This window comes from Plecotus auritus (genome assembly GCF_963455305.1).
Source record: "Plecotus auritus genome assembly, chromosome: 2".
NCBI classification, from domain to species: domain Eukaryota; kingdom Metazoa; phylum Chordata; class Mammalia; order Chiroptera; family Vespertilionidae; genus Plecotus; species Plecotus auritus.
The window spans coordinates 159,556,170-159,575,008 of NC_137771.1; the positions used below are offsets into that span (position 1 = coordinate 159,556,170).

The window sequence follows — 18,839 nt, forward strand, 5'->3', positions numbered from 1 at the left end:
GTGTTCATGGATTCACAGCTGAGACAGCTGGTCCCTGGGCGATGTAGCTGTAGGTTCCTGGCAGGTATCCAAGGTTTCCCCGATTGAAGGTAAGGCTGGGCTTCAGATCACAGCCACTCTCCCCTTCAAGATGGAGCGGTCTCTGTGGCAGAACCGGCCACTCTGGGAGAGATTTAGCAGTAGTAGAGTCTGCCCAGCCAGGGGAGCCTGGTCTGCCAGTCCCAAGAGTCCTGTGGAATATAGTTGTCCCTCACTCACAAATACACACTCCCCACACGTCCACGCATTCTCCTTTCGCTCTCTCACTCACACTCTATCTTGCAGCATGCCATCCCATTGGCTGCCATCTTGGATCCTTCCCCATTCATTAATTTTTAATGTTATTTACATTTGACTCCTTGAGCAAACTAAAGAAATTGAGTCAGTAATAACTTGAATATATTAAAAATAACTATTTTTCAAGAGCAGTACATTTTAAAAGGTACATTTAAAGAAGTATTAATGAAAGAACAATTCCTTTAAAAAGCAACCCCCTCATAGAAATAGATTTTGAAGAAATTGCACAAATGAATCCAGGTAGAATTTGGTTACTCATTCACTAATCCTTAACTTTCATCAAGAGTTGTTTAATTTAAACTCAGTTATACCTCCAGGGAAAAACATTTATTTCAAACTCATTCTGAATTCTTAGTTTGGAGCCAGGCTAGCAGGATGAAAAACTCCTCAAGCTGAGGTTTGGACACTAATCTACATTCTAGGTCAACTGTATGGAAATTAAGAAATTTGAAGTTACGAGAAATCAGGAACAGGTTGCAAGTAAGAATTTAAGTGGTTTGAGCAACATTGGGAGGTGTCAGCAAGTGTCAGAGATCAAGAAAATATGGTAAGATAGGAACCCAAATCAATATTGAAAGAAAATATGTTAAATCAAGGGTTGTTGCTGGGTACCAAATGTCAGGGGGTAGGTAAGAGTTACAGAGATACTTATGATCATGGAAAGTAAAGGAATATTTACTGAGTCTCTGCTATTTGTCAAGCACAATAATAAATGCCTTGCTCTAATTGCTTCACTTATTCCTCCTAACTCTACTGGGTAGGAATTATTTTGCAATGAGGAAAGAATCTCACATTGAACATCTTGTCCAAGAACATCTAGATTGTGAGAGTTCTAACTCTGCTTGTCTTCAAAACCTGTACTATCATATGGATGCCTATTGTGTGCAGGGCTTAGGCTTATGTAATTCTGGAAATGTAGTCTAAATTACAGATTACATAAACCTTACTTTACAATAAATGCTCAGAAGGCATGAGGAGATCTAGTTTGGAGTGTGTTTGTGACAAGAAACAGTAGCTCTTTTATCCCTTGGGGCAGTGAAGAAGACATTAGGATAAAAGATAGCTTGGAAGATAGCTACAATCCATCTGACATGACAGAGGGCTTTCCCATTGAGACTGAGATCCTGCAATCAGCGAGTTCAACAACACAGAGAGCACTGTGCTGGATGCAGATATAAGTACTGGGAATACAGATACCTCAAGACATTTAAACAATAAAGAAGACAGACAAGAAAAAAATTACTGTTCATACTCCACTTTGGCCATTCTGGCCTCTTTCATGGTTCTCAGAAAGTAAAAGTCACACAGGCTCCAATATCAGGTCCTTTGTCCTGGATTTTCCCCTTCTTTCCAAAATCTGCACAGCTAGCTCCCTTACCACCTTTAACTCTGCATTCAAGTTGCACCTTTTCTTTTCTAAATAAGGCATATTTGATATATAGCATTATATTGGTCTCAGGTGTACAACAATTATGTTGATATTTGTATAAAATGATCACCACAGTAAGTCTGGTTAACATGTCACCTTACATAGTTACAATTGTTTTCCTCATGATAATATTTTTAAGATCTACTCTCTTAGCAATTTTCAAATATGCAACACAGTATTATTATCATTTAAAAATATTTTTATTGATTTCTAAGAGGAAGGGAGAGGGAAAGAGAGATAGAAACATCAATGATGAGTGAGAATCATTGATTGGTTGCCTCCTGCACGCCCCCACCAGGGATCCAGCCCACAACCCCAGGCTTGTGCTTTGACTGGGAATGGAACCATGACCTCCTGGTTCATAGGTACATGCTCAACCTCTGAACCACACCAGCCAGGCTGCAATACAGTATTATTAATTATAGTCACTACAATGTATATTACTTTCCAGGACCTATTTATTTCACCTTCTCAGTGAGGTAACTTGATCATATTTATAGTTGCAACTCTTTCCCTTCCCCCAGCCTCCACCCTTCAGCACTCCAGCCTCCCTTACTCTGATTTACCTTTTTGTCCATAGCATACATTACCTTCCAATATTCTAGAAATATTATTTATTAGGTTTGGTTTTCCTCATGAAATGTAAGCTTCACAATGGCAGTGATTTTGTTTTAATTAGGTATCTCTTCATACCTATCTCAAGCATCTGAAATAATGCTTGACACATAGCAAGCACTCAATACTGCTGGTTAAATTAAATTGGACTAAATAGGTGACATATTAAGCACAGGTGCAATGAGTATCGGTAGCAGGGGAGATTGTGGATAGCTTTTGGTAGAAGAGAGGAGTCAGGGAAGGTTTAGTGGAAAAAAATGTTTCAGCTAGGATTTAAATATAATGGGTGTTGTCAATGCAGAAAGTGGGCTGCAGTGGGAGGAAAAAGATTCCAAGCAGAGCAAACATATACAAAGAAGTGGGGATGGAAATAGAATGGGCTAGACAAGGGCCTTCCAGGAAGAGGAATGTGGTCAGAGCAGAGGAGTCTACTGACTATTGAATATTGGAGAGGGAAGACTGGATGCCAGTTATTGTAGGGAAAGGCACATTCAGATTCTTCTCTCTTTGCACACCAGATTCATTTCTCTGCTCTGAGCTCTGGGAGGCTGATGTCCAATTTCCATCACCAGTTTCCAAGAGGAGTCTCAGGCAGGAGACTGGCAGTTTGGGGAGAGGTTAGGATAGTTATTCCTCCCTGCTGGGCTGCAGTTCTGATAGTGGCTGCAACTTTTTTTTTTTTTTTTTTTTTTTACTGCAGATCCTATCAGAGGGCCCTTCTCAGTGGTCCAGTAGGTCTCAGGGTGCTGATGGCTTTCTGCTGTAGCTAGTCCTTAGCTGCCTGGACATCCCCTCTTGGTTCCCTTAACCCTGCTCCTCCATAAAAAAATTCTCAGCTGAGAATGTAATGGATTTTTGCAGGATCTGCCTCTAACAGATAAAAGCAGAGATGGCAGAAGTCAGTGCAGGCCAGCAGCTGAGTGGTTGCCACCAGCAGGATCCATTCAGCAGGCAGATGGAGTCCAAAGTGCAGATGATCTGGGAGCAGGTACACGAGAGGTAGCTACCCAATATCTAGGCCGTGTCTGAACAGTAGGCATTGAGGGTGCCAGACTTCTGGACACAAGTCAACATCTACTGAAGTAGAATTCATTTCTATGTGTCCTGTCCACACTTCAAACTGCTCTCAATATGTGTATATGTTGGGGGTGGGTGAGAAGTAGGGAGGCAAGCCTGCTCTGATCACAAATTCCAGAGGATCCACAGGCCCCAAGCTTAGCCAACATAATCCCAGGCTCAGGAAACCAGAAGTTTTGCACTATAGATTGTGTGTGTGTGTGTGTGTGTGTGTGTGTGTGTGTGTGTACTTTCCCCTCAGGTATGTATGTGGTGGTGGTGGTGGGGGGGGGAGGTCTGTGACTCCTCTTCCTAAAGGTAGATAATAATAGCCAAGGTTTTAGTTTGTTTTTAAATACATTTTTATTGATTTCAGAGAGGAAGGGAGAGGGAGAGAGAGAGATAGAAGCAACCATTATGAGAGAATAATTGATTCGCTGCCTCCTGCATGCCTCCTATTGGGGAATCCAGCCCGCAGCCACAACGGAGGCATCAAACCGTGACCTCCTGGTTCATGGGTCACTCAGCCACTGAGCCACACCAGCTGGGCATAATAGCCAATGTTTAGGAATATCTGCTGTCAGTCACTGTTCTGAGTATTTTTCTGACATCCACTCTCTTAACCAGGGCAACAACTCCATTCGGTGGGCACTGATGTTGTGCTAACTTTCCGGGTGAGGAAATTGGCACTGAGAGGTGATGCCCCAGGTCTCACAGAGAGGAGCCTGTGAGAGGGGTTGAATGGGGCAGTCCGGCTCCAAAGCCAGCTGTCCCCTCCCTCCACCACTGATGCTGCCTCTGCCAGCACCTGGGCTTGTGGAAGGAAGCAGCTCTTCCTGTGTACTGTTATCATCTTCATCTGATCAGAATCTCTCACAATGCTGGCAGATTATTTGTTGACGAAATGAATGAACTTTTGCTAGGCGGCGAAAGCTGGGTCAAATCGCAGAAAAAGACAGCTCCTGGGGGTGGAATGCCAACTTTCTCCCATGGCACAGCGCTGCCAGGCCATCCCTGCCACAGCCGCCAGCCAGTCAGGCCCTCCTGCTTCGTGTCTGCAGGAACAGGGAAAGGAGCGCAGGCAGCGCCCTGAACAAACCAGAAAAACAGCCCTCCCTTGCCCATGGCCCCGCCCGCCGCCCGAGGTCTTCCTCTCTCCGCCCCGCCCCCCACCCACGGGGGTAGAGAGCGAGCCACCCGGGAGGCAGCTTTGGACTCTGCACCCTGGGGTGGGGTGTGTGCCGCCTGCTTCCCGGCGGGCTTAGTCCTCCTCTGCCGTCCATGGAAGGGGCCAGGCCCCCATCGCCCGGAGACCAGCTGGAGCTCTCGGTGCTCGAGGGGCAGCCGGACGAGCAGACGCCTCTCAATGGAGCCGCTCAGGTCGTCCCTTTTTCGGCCGAGGAGCCCCGTCCAGCCCAGGTAAGGTCTCCTTGGCGCCCGCGACATCGCCCGAGCGTGCTGGCATCCGGGCTCCCCGCCAGGACCCGAGCATGGCTCCTCTGTGTCGGGTTTCCAGCCTGCTCCCTGGCGCCACCGACAATGGGTGCGGGTGGTGCGCGATGGGAAGCCCTCAGTGGGGTGGACCCCGGAATGCGCTCCTGCCCGAGCCTGCCCCAGGCCCCTCGCAGCCCCCTGCTTCCCACGGCACTTGGAAGAATCCCACCTAGGAGGTGTGTGGCTCCTCTCTTCTGAGAGAGAATCCCCAAAGAGATGGTTTTCAAAAAAGTCCTGTAACTTTTAGTTTTTGGGTTTTTCTTTTTCTTTTTTCTTTTTTCTTTCTCAGAACTAGAGCCATAGATGGCGTCTTCTCTTTTTCTCCAGAACCTCCTTGATTCCCTCCTTTCTACCTTGCTGCTTCCTCCCACTCCTCTTACCCACCGCCCACCCAGCCTGGCACACAGCCCCTGACACACACTTGCTAGCCTTCCTCAGTGTGGCCACTTGATTTCACAGCAAGAGAGATGGGGAGAGTGGAGAAAGCATCAAGAACAAAAAGGGCTAGAGGTTGGAGGTGGGGTATAAACTTGCCCTGCTCAGTTTGTGTATATGTTTATTTATTTATTTTAAATATATTTTATTGATTTTTTACAGAGAGGAAGGGAGAGGGATAGAGAGTTAGAAATATCGATGAGAGAGAAACATCGATCAGCTGCCTCCTGCACACTCCCTACTGGGTATGTGCCCGCAACCAAGGTACATGCCCTTGACTGGAATCGAACCCGGGACCCTTCAGTCCACAGGCCGACGCTCTATTCACTGAGCCAAACCGGTCACGGCTGGAAGGAAAATAATTTAAAGGGTTTTTTCCCAAAGAATTAGACTGCGCCTCATTTGATTCGGCTTTATTTCAGTCTCCAAGAAAGTCCTTGGTAATGTTTTGGCTGAACTCCTCTGATTCAGCCCTCACTGTGAGGGGAACATTATTCATTCTCATCAAACGCTTGTAAAACAGCAGAGACTTGGAATTCCCAGCCATGTACCTTGTGATTAACCTTAAGACTCGCTTGAGTTTTACTGGCTATGTGGAACTCCCCATGCATATGGTTCCATCCTGGTATTTCTACTCTGCTCCTCCACTCCCACTCTGGCTGCTCAACTGTTGATTTCAGGGATAGCAGGACATTCAAACGGTGAAAGCATTGTTTTTGCTTCCACACTGATCCCTGGAAATACTGTAAAGTCTGCTTTTACAGTTGCCTAGAGGTACCTTGGAGAGTAATTTGGTACCTTATATTTGAGCACCACTGGAGAAGGGAAGTTGAAGGAAGATGGTCTAATCCTACGCAAGTGGCCACAGCTGTGGGTGTGCTGGGTCAGTCCTCCAAGGAAGAGTCAGGAATGGGAACTGGGAATACTTGCCTCATGTTAAATGGACCCAGGACAACCCAAAGACTTCATGGTTTGGGACTGAATCCAGAGATCTGAGTTCTGGAGACTGCTTCACAGCTAAAGGATGTGTCCTGGGGCAAGGCGTTGAAGTCTGTTTTCCCAGCTCTCCAGGGATGGTAATGTAATGTGGCTAACCCGGCTTCTCTCCAAGGCCTGGCTGTGCCTTGGTGAAAACAGTGGAGTGGAAGAAAATGCCAAGCATATGTAGGGTATGCTGTATCAGTATTTTAGATACAGATTGCGCTTTCATGTTGTAATTCAGTAATTTTCAACCTTTTTTATCTCATGACACACATAAACTAGTTATTAAGATTCTATAGCACACCAAAAAATATATATTTTTGCCAATCTAACAAAAAAAGTATAATTTTGATTTATTTACACCAGATGGCTATTGTTGTGTTGGCTATTGTCAATTTTTAATTTGACCATCTAAAGGAAAAGAGGTCAGTGCCCCTGACTAAATAATCAGATATTTCATGTTTTCATAATTTTGCAGCACACCCATGTGCCTGCTGCAGCACACAGGTTGAAATCGCTGTACCAGTAACTTCCTCCCGACTCAGGTATACACAGGTATCCTAGACTTCCTTGTGAATTTACTTTGTAGGTCACCAAATGGGAAACTAGTGGTGAGTGACATAATGGCATGAAGGTGAGGGGGTCACATGAGCACTTGGAGGACATTCTAGAAATGCATGAATGGTGGGGGGAAAACTTTTTATAAAGGGAAAAAATAGAAAAAACCCTTACCTAACCTTTCTCTTTGGTTCTACAGAATAAGGTTGAAGTGTATTTTACATTGAAAAACCAATTAATATAGATTTTTAAAGTGTTGGGTAGCACAAGCACAAGATTCAGACTTTTAAGAATTTTGTGTGTGGTCTCCTTAAACTATATGTTAAGATTTCCAATTTTTTAAAAATATATTTTTATTGATTTCAGAGAAGAAGGCAGAGAAAGACAGAGAGAGAAAAACTCAATGATGAGAGAGAATCATTGATTGGTTGCCTCCTGCATGCCCCACACCAGGGATCAAGCCCACATCCCGAGCATGTATCCTCACTGGGAATCGAACTGTGACCTTCTGGTTTATAGATTGATGCTCAAACATTGACACACTGGCCAGGCTCCAATTTTTTAAATGTAAACTCAAGTCCATGCATTTTTATTAACTATATGTTTTGTACCTATCATGTGCCAAATACATATCATACGTAAGTGTGTTTAATTATCACAACAAACTTAAGAGGCAAGTGTGAGTATGTCTTTTGCTTTGACAGATGAAGGAACTGAGTGAAGAACTTGTGACTCAAGTTCGCTCAGTGGTGGTTCTGAGATTTGAACTCTGGTTTTTTAGGTCCCAAACCTATGCTGTTTTTGTTGACTTGTTTTACACAGCTAGATATATACCAACATATAATTTAAATATGTAAATATAATATATGACTTATACTCATTTATATGTAACAACTTAAGTTCTATATTACTTAATTTTGGTCAGTTTATAAATTTACAGAAGTTTATTTAAGAATTGGGTAGCATATTTGGAATGATGGAGTTGCAGGTGGATGGGCAGAGGGATGAGAAGTAGGGAACAGATTTAGATAATTGGGAAGAAGACATTCCATCTCATGGATATTTTTCTAGGTCGAGCTGAAAGAGTATCAAAGGTGGTGGAGAGATCGTATTTCCCTTTCTTGTTCTGGGTTTGGGGCTAGAGGGAAAGGAATATAAGTCATTGAACTTCACTTTGCCTGCACTGTAAACATGTCAATATGGTTGGGTCAAAAATGAAAAAGAAATTATGGGTAATGAAGTGAGACTGTTTTTTTTTATGGCTCATTACACAAGCTCTGACCTGTTTCCAAATACAAGTCCCAAAGACATTTTAAGAAATAAAAACATAATAATAATAATAATAATAATAATAATCATCCAGTACATGGATCGTTTTGAGGCAAGCAAGACTTTATATAAATAGACTACCTGAAAATTAGCCCTATTGCAATGAGTGGTTCACAATTTAGGACAAGAATCAACGGTCTCCTTTATGCTTGGATCAAAACAAGTGGATTAAATCCCACAATGAAGATCATAAAATTCAGTTTCCTGCATGCTAGATGTCCCTAGATCTATGTAATATCTGCCTCTGACTCAGCCAGAGAAGAAAAGCTTTTTGTATCCAAGAAATAGGTAGCCTAGCCATTATTGAAGGACTCTGTGTCATGTGTTTAGATTCTTATCTGAGGAGGGATGTGAATGTCTGGGGAATGTTCAGAGGAAAACCACACACATTCTTAAGCCATTTAGTGCCATCGTAGAATGTAAGATGCAGTTTGCAAAAATCTCCAAGGCACCTTGCAGAAGAACCTGCCTGTGGCCTCTCCTCATGGCCTAAAATTTGGACAAGAGAAGACGAGGAAGCCAGTGAAGGAGGCAGTGCATCTCCGTGATGGGGTTTTGAGGGGAGACTCGGATAGCACAGGTAGTGCACACCTCCTACATCGGAGACTGTCCACCCTCAGGGCACAGTGGGCTCTCCTGGGGACACTTGCGAAAAATACTAATTCCTGGGTTGGTTCTAAAGAACAGACAGCTGGGAAGCACTGCACTGTAGTGTCAGGTCAGGAGTGGCTAACAGACTGTTTTATATTGATTTTAAGTCTATGAAGATTAGTCATGCGAGGGGTAGTGGGCTCTGCCATAGGGCTGATGACAGACAGGTTCGGGGGCCAGGCTGTGGGATGGAATCTTTGGGCTGGACAGAAGAGGCTTTTCCTACAGACGAGGGCTGTGTAATTCTGAGCTGACTTCTCCCAGGAAGCCACAGAACTGTGGTCTCAAACCACCAAGGTTCTAGGTTTACCACCTCTAAGGGACAGCACAAGTGAAGGGGCAAGAAATCACAGAGGCGCACTGATACGCATTCTGTGACTCACTTGAGACTCGGGACCATTCTGCACTCATCTTTGTGGTCCTGGCTGCCCCTCGTCTCAGCACTAAAATGGCCTGTGTCTGGGGGGCTTTGCAAACAGGAAGATATGTTTGTGTGTCCTGAACAGTTAAAGGTTCCTTGTACTGGGACTTCCCCCCACAGGCCTTATTGAGCTCTTGCCTTTGGTGACTTTGGAGCAGTTCTCTGCCTTCGGGTGGAGATGAGATGTGGCTTTGTCCCTGGACTCCAGAAACACCCCCAGAGGGTTTTCATCTATTCAGATAGTCCCAGGGCATCTATTGCTCCCTCACCCTTGATCTGTAGAGCCAGCGTGGAGTGCACTTGGGTGCTCCAAAGTGTGACCTCCACTCTAGAATTTCTCAAGATACATTCTTAACATTTTTGGAGTCCTCTGTAACTCAGCAACACTATGAAGTGCCTGTTACCTGTATGAGGCACAAGAGTGGGACACAAAAACAGGGAAGTTTAAGAGCCACCCTTCCCCTGATGTGGTTTCACTTTACCTGGGAAGATAAGGCCAGTATCTGTTTATATTTGAACATGAAACTAGACAAGGCAGCGGCAGGTGAGCTGCATGGACAGCTCGTGGACTGGGGCATCTCTCCATGGGTGCAGTGGTGGGGAGGCCTCCACCAGGTGAGATCTGGCCTGGCCCCTGAGAAGTGGGGGCGGCTTTAGACCAGAGGTCTCAACCCTGGCTAAACAATTGGTTCACTTTGGGAGGGTGAAAATCATAAGCTGGGGCACGCCCCCACCTTCCTACACCCTGGTCCCCTAGGTCCAGGTAGGGCCTAGGTCTCTGTAGTTTAAATTTCTCATCAGGTGATTCTGATATGCAGCTAGGCTTGGGAGCCACTCATTGAGAACGTGTGAACTATAGTGGACAGAGTTTCCTTTTCTGCTGGCCACCACCAAAATCCTGATGGGAGAGATCTGAACAAGGTGTCAGTCACTTTGAGAGCGAGCTTCTGGAAGCGCTGCTGCTGGTGGTGGGGCAGAGGAACACGTAGTCATGATTATGCCCATTGGTTCAGGTCCTAATGTTTGTTAGCAAGTGCTTCATGTACATGATTTCTAGTTTTTACAACATCCCATAAAAATAGATTTATTATTTATGTTTTACAGTTGAGGACATTGGGGCTGGGAGTTTTAGTAGCTTGCTGATGGTCACCGGACTTTAAGTAGTTAAGTGGGATTCTGATACAGAAACACACTTTCCCCTGGCATATTCCATTGTTTCCCATGGTGTCCATGTGGGAATTACTGAATGGCCCAGTGGGAGAAGAGTCAGGGGACCTTTTAGGGGCAGGTGGCAGTGCTGGGAGCAGAGGAGCCTGGCTTGCTCATAACCTAGAGCTCTGCACAGTGACACAGGGTGGCTGTGGACGAAAGGGAGAGCACACCAACCGTGCAGTGACACACAGCAGGGATTCGTCCTGACCAATCTCTCTGAGCTGCATCTTTGAAGTGGGCTAAAGCCTCCCTTGCAGGGCTGTTAGGATGAAGGGAAGTGGTATTGGCTGTAATTATTTTACTTGACCCCACACTGTGCCTCACTATGCCCATTACAGCTTTATTTCCTGCTGTCTCTTCCATCCTTCCCTTCACTTCCCTTCTCATACCCTTATTACATAGAGTCTGGGTCACAGTGGTACCCTTTTAGCTTTTTCTTGGTGTGTCCACTCTAAACTATACATCACCTTTTTTGAATCTTTCATTCAGCTTTGTGTCCCAGAATCTGCAACAGGTCCCCATTACACCCCAATTAAGTACAAACTGCTCTGGCGGCATTCGGAACCCTCTCAAATATTCTTCAACCTTTCACTCTTTCTAATTTTAACTTTCATTGCTTGCCCCTGAAACCTAGAAATCAATCAGCTGAGGCTCTTGGTCACTTCCATTATGAATCAACACCAGGGATTCTCTTTTGTGGCTTTGAAATACTTTTCTGTCCACCCTTCAACATCCTGTAGGTTGCCCCCCTCAGAGCCCCTAGGGCATTTCTTGCTAACTTTTCTGTGAAGTTCCATTCTACCCCTTTGTAAACTTGACTCAGTAGACTGTAGCCCCGTGAGGTTAGAATCCCGCTGCCTTCACTTCTGTATCACTGGCCCATACTAGGTATTCAAACATGCTTGTTGAAACCAAATGCCTAACTCACAGTCTCCCTCTGCTTTCCAGGCTAACCAGAAGAGCCCTTGGAGCTCCTGTAATAGGACTTTGTTTGGAAAGTGTAAACTGTGGATGGCCATCGCCTTTGTTTTCGTAGGTTTCATTGTAGTGATCATCATAAGCTTATGTCTTATTGGAGGTAAGAGGATTTACACGTGACTAAATTGACACATTTTAAGAAACTTGTTTAATGCTTATGACTTACACTGAAATGTATATGTACTCATTTTATTTCATTATTTATAATTTGAATTTAAAACTGGTGTGGAATGTGTTATATGGGTGGGAGAAATACATCGATTCTTGTTTTGTTGTTTATTTTATATGCTCCAGAAGAAGTATGGAAACCACTGTTTTACTTTAAACTCTGTCCATTGGATCTTGAAAATTTCTTACATTTTTAACTTATTTAAACACTAATAGATATATTTTTGTATCTCTAAACCTATTTGGTTGCCTAATTTCTTATAGTTTGTTTAGTAAAAATAATTATTGTACTTCACCTCATATAGCTGGTTTATGATTACCACGATAAAATAATGAATAGTGTATTTGAAAGTTTTAAAAACTTGATAGAACTATGTACCTGTAAGCTGTCATTATTTGAGCTTATTTTGGACATAACTGTATTGTATTTATGTTGTATGTATGTACAAAACAAAAACATGATGCTAACTGTATGTTTTACATAATTATCTTATTTTAAAATTATTTATCATGAATATAAAAAATAATGTGAGATCAGATTTTTCTTTGTAGTCTTGTGGCCTACCCTTTAGGATTCTAATGTATTTTGAGATCATTTTTCCAATTTATTAAAAATTATTTATGAACATTTAAAAAAACTTTTAAGTTAAGGTATAATTGACATATCACATCTATTAGTTTCAGGTGTACTAATAGATGTGATATGTCATGATTCAATATTTATTTACATTGTGAAATGATTACCACAATAAGTTTAGAAGCCTTTTTTTTAAATGACTGCATCGGTAGTCTTCCACACCATTTTAAAGTCTTGTAGGTAGTTTCCAATTTTTTATGATTATCAGTATTAAGGTTTTTATGATGCATAAAAATAGCACCCTCCAGTGGGCAATCATTTCAATTCAAAACAGGAGAGAAGAAAACTTTTTAGTTATATGTGTGAGCAATTGTAGGGGGAGGGAACTCTCTGGGGTGGGATACTCTTGAGGGCGATTCAGTCCCGTGAGGATTGGGGTTGAGTCAGGCTCTCCACAGCAAACCTAGTCAGAGGATGAGTGCAAGAGGGGAACCCCTGGATCTCTCTGTAGGGGTCCTGGGAATTCTTCTCAGGAACTGCATTTGCCATTCACCTCCAGCTCTCCGCCCTCCCAATCCCTTTAAATCAGGGGTCCTCAGACTTTTTAAACAGGGGGCCAGTTCACTGTCCCTCAGACCATTGGAGGGCCGGACTATAGTTTAAAAAAAAAACTATGAACAAATTCCTATGCGCACTGCGGGCCCGGGATGAGTCGGCTGCTAAGCAGGACAGGCAGCGGCACCGGGAGGGCCGGATAAATGTCCTCGACGGGCCACATGTGGCCCACGGGCCATAGTTTGAGGACCCCTGCTTTAAATCCTTTCCCAAAGTTGTATGGCCCCTGAAGGAATAGGAAAACATTGATAACATGTGCCAACCTCACATTGACAGCAGTGTCAATGTGAGGCACCGTGTTTACTTACTTAGGACATTGTTGACGTGGGATAGATCATTCTTTGAGGCCATAGGCTGGTTTTGAGGTGGGGAGAAGTTAGTAAGAGGTGTTACACCTCTTCCATCGTGCTGAGGACAATTGTTTTTGTGTGAGCATTGATACTCCCTCTTCCCATCAACTCCCACATATGGATGTGGAAACTGTAGTTGAGTCACACAGCCTTGTCCTATCACAATTAGCTGATGCCATCCTAAAAGTCAAGGATTTGTCTATTGGCATCTGGGGTGGATTTGTCTGTTGGCATCCGGGGCCCAAAACAAAGGATGATGCAACAGAGCTAGGTGTTCAACATCCAGGATTCTAAAGTGCAAGACTCAAGAGCTGTCTTCCATTCCCAAAAGTTATCTGGTCCCTTCAGCTCATAAAGAGCAATCTGCAGAGGAAGGAGTTCTCTTTCCCTCAGCAGTTTCTCAGGGGACATCCAAGTTCATAGGATGGTATTCAGGGAAGACCTTTTTAACACTTGTAGTGCAAACTTCATTTTCTATTTTAGAAAATTGTATTCTTAAAATGTTAATGCTGTAAGGGAGATTTTCAAACTTTTGCTATTTTTTAAAATCAAAGAAATACTTTTATTTTAGTTGGCACCTCAGGGGTTTGGGCCTGTGGGAGAATCATGATAGACAGTGGAGTTGCAATAGGTGCAAAGGGGTGGCACGGGGCTCCCCTTTGTGAGTGTCAGCCTCTCCCTAAGCCAGTGGTCGGCAAACTCATTAGTCAACAGAGCAGCAAACCGCGGCTCGCGAGCCGCATATGGCTCGTGAGCCGCAGTTTGCCGACCACTGCCCTAAGCAGCTCTGTAGGTACTCTGGGATGACAATCTGCAAAGATCAGCCATTGCCTAATTGCCAAGCCCATTGATAGGAATCAAATACTTGTAGAACTTCTGAGCATTCTGTGGAAAATGCTGCTGTCTGGGAAAAGGGCATTGTCCAGAGAGTTAAGGGCTGTACCTGTGTTCATCCAGGTTCACTAAAAGGTGAGGTTCACCGGGAACTACATTTGCCATTCTCCTCTCCCTTCCCTTCCTCTCAGCTCCGTCATCCCATGTCTGTAGTTCTCAGAGTGAGGCTCGGTGGCAGAGGTGTTAGTAACTATGGAGTTGGAGTGGACACAGCAAGGGACAGACAGTACACACATCCCAGAACCCAAAGGGTAACTAGTTGGGGAAGAGACAATGGATTACCCAGGGTGAGGCGCTGGGTGGGAAGGTGGATCTTGTCACTGACATTGTTAAGAATGCCAGCAGAGCAACCTATGGTCATTTTATTATTGATTCTCTGCAAATTGTGCACCCCTTATTGTCTGCACCTGGGGTGGGCTCTCCTTGTCACTCTACCTGTGGCACGCCATTGAAGTAATGGTAAATTCAGGGTCATGGCTCAGCCTAAGGTGCTGAGCCAGGGCTGCGCACACACTGCAAAAGAGAAGATAGTACTCTCACAGGCTCACTGTAGACAGTAAGATAATTTTAAATGAAAAGTGTTATGAGCAGGGCCCAGGGAATACTATTGAATTCAGAGGTCTTTAGGGAAAAGGTTAGTAATGGATTCTCTCCTTCTCCCCAAGGAATGAGCAATTCCTTGGTGTGAAAAGTAAAGGGGGAAAACAATAACAAAACAAAAACAAACAAAAAGAAAACACCCAAAAACACACAAAAAAACTTCCCCTCTCTCTAAGACATCTTCTTTCTGGATAATTTGGAGAATCATTTAAGCATTCTCAAGGGTTCTACTTTCTCTACTAATTTGCCCCAACCAGGGAGGAGAGAGATGCTGAGTAATACCTTTCTAATGAAACTTTTCTTGGATTGGGCAAAATATTTAAAATGTTATGAAAACCAAACTGTGACAAGTAAATGGATGCTTGGAAATATGATTTAAAGGTGATCAGATTTAATACTCTGGGAATCCTTATGGGATACCCCACAGCATTATGGATTTCTAGCTGACCCCTGTGCTCTTTAACATCCAGGCTTTGTACCAAGATATAAGCGGGGACTTTCCAAGTGATGTTGTATTGAGTGGATTTATTTTGCCTGTGAGTTGGGAAAAAGAGCTCCATTTTATGATATTACAAGGTCTTGACAATGCTCCCTGGTGTTGGATGATTCATGGGAAAATCCCAGGAGACAGCATTAGAACACTCCAAATACCAAGGTCCTTGGGGGTAGGAACATAATAGCAGGCCTAATACTTTGAAATTTCTTGGCATTTTCACCTGTTCCTCTTTCCCTCAAGTTGCATATATTTATCCACCTTCCCAAGACTGACCCCTTCACCTGTGCTCTCCTTAGAATCCTTGCCAGCTGGTTCTGACCTGTGGACCTTCAGAATGATCCATTTCTCTCTAAGCTTCCTCAGGCTCTTCTCAACTTGGGCCTCTTCAAATGTGCTAGCACCATCTCTCCTTCAAAGATATTTTCCACCAGAATCTTGTCACTTCATTTGGGTGTTTTTTCTCTTTCTATTCTTTCATTGGCAAACTTCTAGAAAGAGTGGTCTGCATTCAGATTTGCCTCCTGTGCATTCCTAAACCACTTGTATCCTTTGGCCCCGAAATGTTCTTCCCAAGGTCACCACAATTGTTTGATCACGAAACCTGATGAATGGCCTCTCTCCCATCCCCTGACCTATTTGCAGCCTTCAGCTCTGTTAGCTGTGTTGTACTCTTCTGGGTCTACAGAACTCCTGGACTTCAGGTCTCCTGCTCTTCCTGCCTTTGGCCTTCACATGTGGTGCCTGAGGCTTGTTATTCAGCTGTCTTATTTTTCACATTCTTCATTCTTTCCCTTGAGGAGCCTACCATGCATTTGTCTAAATTTAGGCTAATTCTTCAACCCACTAGGCCTCAGTTTCCACATTGGTAAAATATAAGTGATTCTGAATCTGAGTTTGCAAATGTACTCAACCTTACTATTTACTAGCTCAGTCAACCTGAACAAATTATGCTTTTTCTCTAAGCCTCAATGTCTTTGTTTTAATTTTTTTGATTAATCCTCCTCCTAGGATATTTTTCCCATTGAATTTTAGAGACAGTGGAAGGAGAGAGAGAGAGAGAGAGAGAGAGAGAGAGAGAGAGAGAGAGAGAAAGATGGGAGAGACACATGGATTGGTTGCCTCCCTCAAATGCCCCAATTGTCATTAACCTGCAACCCAGGTACGTACCCCTGATCTGGAATCAAACCCATGACCCTTCTGGTGCACAGACAGACACTAGACACACTGATTAGGGCTCAATATCTTTATTTTAAAATGAAAACATTAATGTTTAACTCATAGGTTGATTTGAGGATTGCATAAGGAAATATATACAAGTGTTATCCATGTGTCTGTACATAATGCTGTACATAGTAGCCATTATTCTTCCTGTTACTTGATATTTTGGAACATTTTTTATTTCTTTTTCTCGTCCATATCTAGGTAATGACCAAGTTTTGTCAATCGTTTCTTAGTAGTGTCTTGATAGCAACTTTCATCATTGACTACTCAGTTACTGCAAGGCACCATGCTTCATACTTTATGAGTGTTGGTTTGCATCTTTACCATCACCTACAATGTATATGTTGATGTTTCTATTGCAGAAACAGCTTCAGAGTTCATTTAAGTGACTTCCTTAGATCACATGGCTAATAAATAGCTGAGCTGGGATTCAAACTAAATCTGGTTACCTTTAAAGTCAGCTCTATTTCAACTATCCTGGGTTTTCTCTTTCCTTCCTTCCTCTTTTCTTCCCTCCTTCTTTTCCCTCCCTGCCTGGCTTCTTTCCTTCCTTCCATCCTTCCTTGCACCTCCCACTGCTGTCAATTAAAATCTCTCTCTCCCAATCTACTGGCCTCTCTGCCTCCATTCTCTCTTGGTTCTCTTTCATCTGATCCATCACCACCCGATTTACCTCCACCTCCTTCCTGGGAGACATTTAACAAGCTCCATTACCTCCTTCAGACACCTCTCTGCTGCCTCACTTCTAATATTCCAACCAAAGAGCTTGTTTTGTGTACCTGCAATTGTACTTTATATGTTTTAAGCTTTTTAAAAAACAACAACACATAGTTTTCTCTACATGGAAAGTGCTGCCCAGATGAAGTTTCATTAATAACAGAGAAGCTTTGCTGACTGGGTAAAACCATTGCTATTGTTGTTATTTTAACAAACATCTATTTAGCCAGGTCTTGGGACAGATTCATTATTCGATGATACAAGTTAAATATATGTCATTAGAACTATTATTATTGGAGATATCCTTTCAGATGGCATTTCTTGTCAGGGCCCTTGAGTTCAGCAGTTATGTGAATTCTGTATCCACCCCCTGGCATCCCCTTTTCCTTTCCCAGAGACTGATATCTACTTTGGAAATGTATAGAGCTCAAAGATATCCACTGCAGCATTATTGATAGCAGTGGAAATCTGAAAACACTAAAAGATGTAAGAAAATGAGCAAGCCAGTTATGAACATTATGCAGCTATTAAAATGATCTTTGCAAGGAATTTCAAACACATGGGGAATGGCTTTCGATGTGTTAACAGCAACAACAACAACAACAACAGAATGGAGACAAATAACCAATGACAGTAGCAAACAACATAAGCAGGATACAGATGACCTTTTCATTAAAATCCCAATATATAATATGAAATATGGGGGAAACCCCTTTTTATTACAGAATTTATCAATATTTTGTTTTGCTACAGATTCCTGTATGTTGCAAGTTTTCTGCTATTGTCAGACAAAATAATGTAATGAATGACTTACAACAAATAAAGATGCATGGGTAATTCCTGTGTTTGGGGTCCCCAAGATCTACCACTAGATTCAGTGAGTGCTGGGAGGACTCACAGGACTCAGCACGTAGTTGTGGAGGTGCCTATGATTTATTACAGCAAAAGGATATAAAGTGAAATGCAGAAGAAGCAAGTGTCCAAGAGTCCTCTCCTGGTGCAGTCCCACAGGACACACTTCATTCCTCTAACACTGAGTTGTGTCAACAAGCTGTGAAATCTTTCCTCTAGGGAAGTTCATTTGAGACTCAGTGCTCAGGGTTTTATTGGGGTTGGTCACATAGGCAGGCTCTGCCTGGCCCTATTAACATTCCAGACTCCCCAAAGGAAAGATGTTCATCGTAAGCTGCGTTGTTTGTACAAAGAGTTGAGGCACAGTGAGCCACTCTTATCAGGGCATGGTGGGAGCCTTTCTGAAACCTAAGTTCCCAGAGGCCAGCACACCAGCCTTGAGTAGCTGGGCCTTTCTAAGCTGGCAGTCTCAGCTGCTCTGTCAGCTCTTCTCTGCACATTCCCTTGCTCCTCATGTCTCACCTTACCAGACTGTCTCAGGGAGTAAGTCCCAGAATTCTTCCTTCTTTTCACCCGCCCTTCCATCAAAAACACTGAATTGGTCCCACTAGAGTCTTTTCTAAGTCCAGTAAAAGAGGCTGATTATGTTATTTTTAAAGCTTGGGAATTGAGAAAAAAGTCTGTGGCAAGTTCCACCCACCTACACCTTTCTCAGAGTCAGAGAGGTGGTCTGTGCGTGGGCTCAGATGGTGAGGCTGAGGCAGAATTAGGATCATAATTAACACCGTGAGTCCCGGCTTCTAGCTCCTGGCTCCTGACTTGGTGTGCTTTTCCTTTAGGTCTGACTGCATACA

At 43.5% G+C, this 18,839-nt stretch overlaps 1 protein-coding gene across 1 annotated transcript in view; it reads left to right on the forward strand.

Annotated features, from left to right (window-relative positions):
* Nucleotides 1-4,607: 4,607 nt before the first annotated feature.
* The window catches only part of LOC308242514 (TPA-induced transmembrane protein), a 30,130-nt gene continuing 15,898 nt past the window's right edge, over nucleotides 4,608-18,839 (forward strand). The window contains exons 1-2 of the mRNA XM_080656985.1: nucleotides 4,608-4,855; nucleotides 11,466-11,595. Coding sequence (XP_080513111.1) covers nucleotides 4,718-4,855; nucleotides 11,466-11,595 — 268 coding nt within the window. The 5' untranslated portion in view covers nucleotides 4,608-4,717. The remainder of the gene's footprint in view (nucleotides 4,856-11,465; nucleotides 11,596-18,839) is intronic.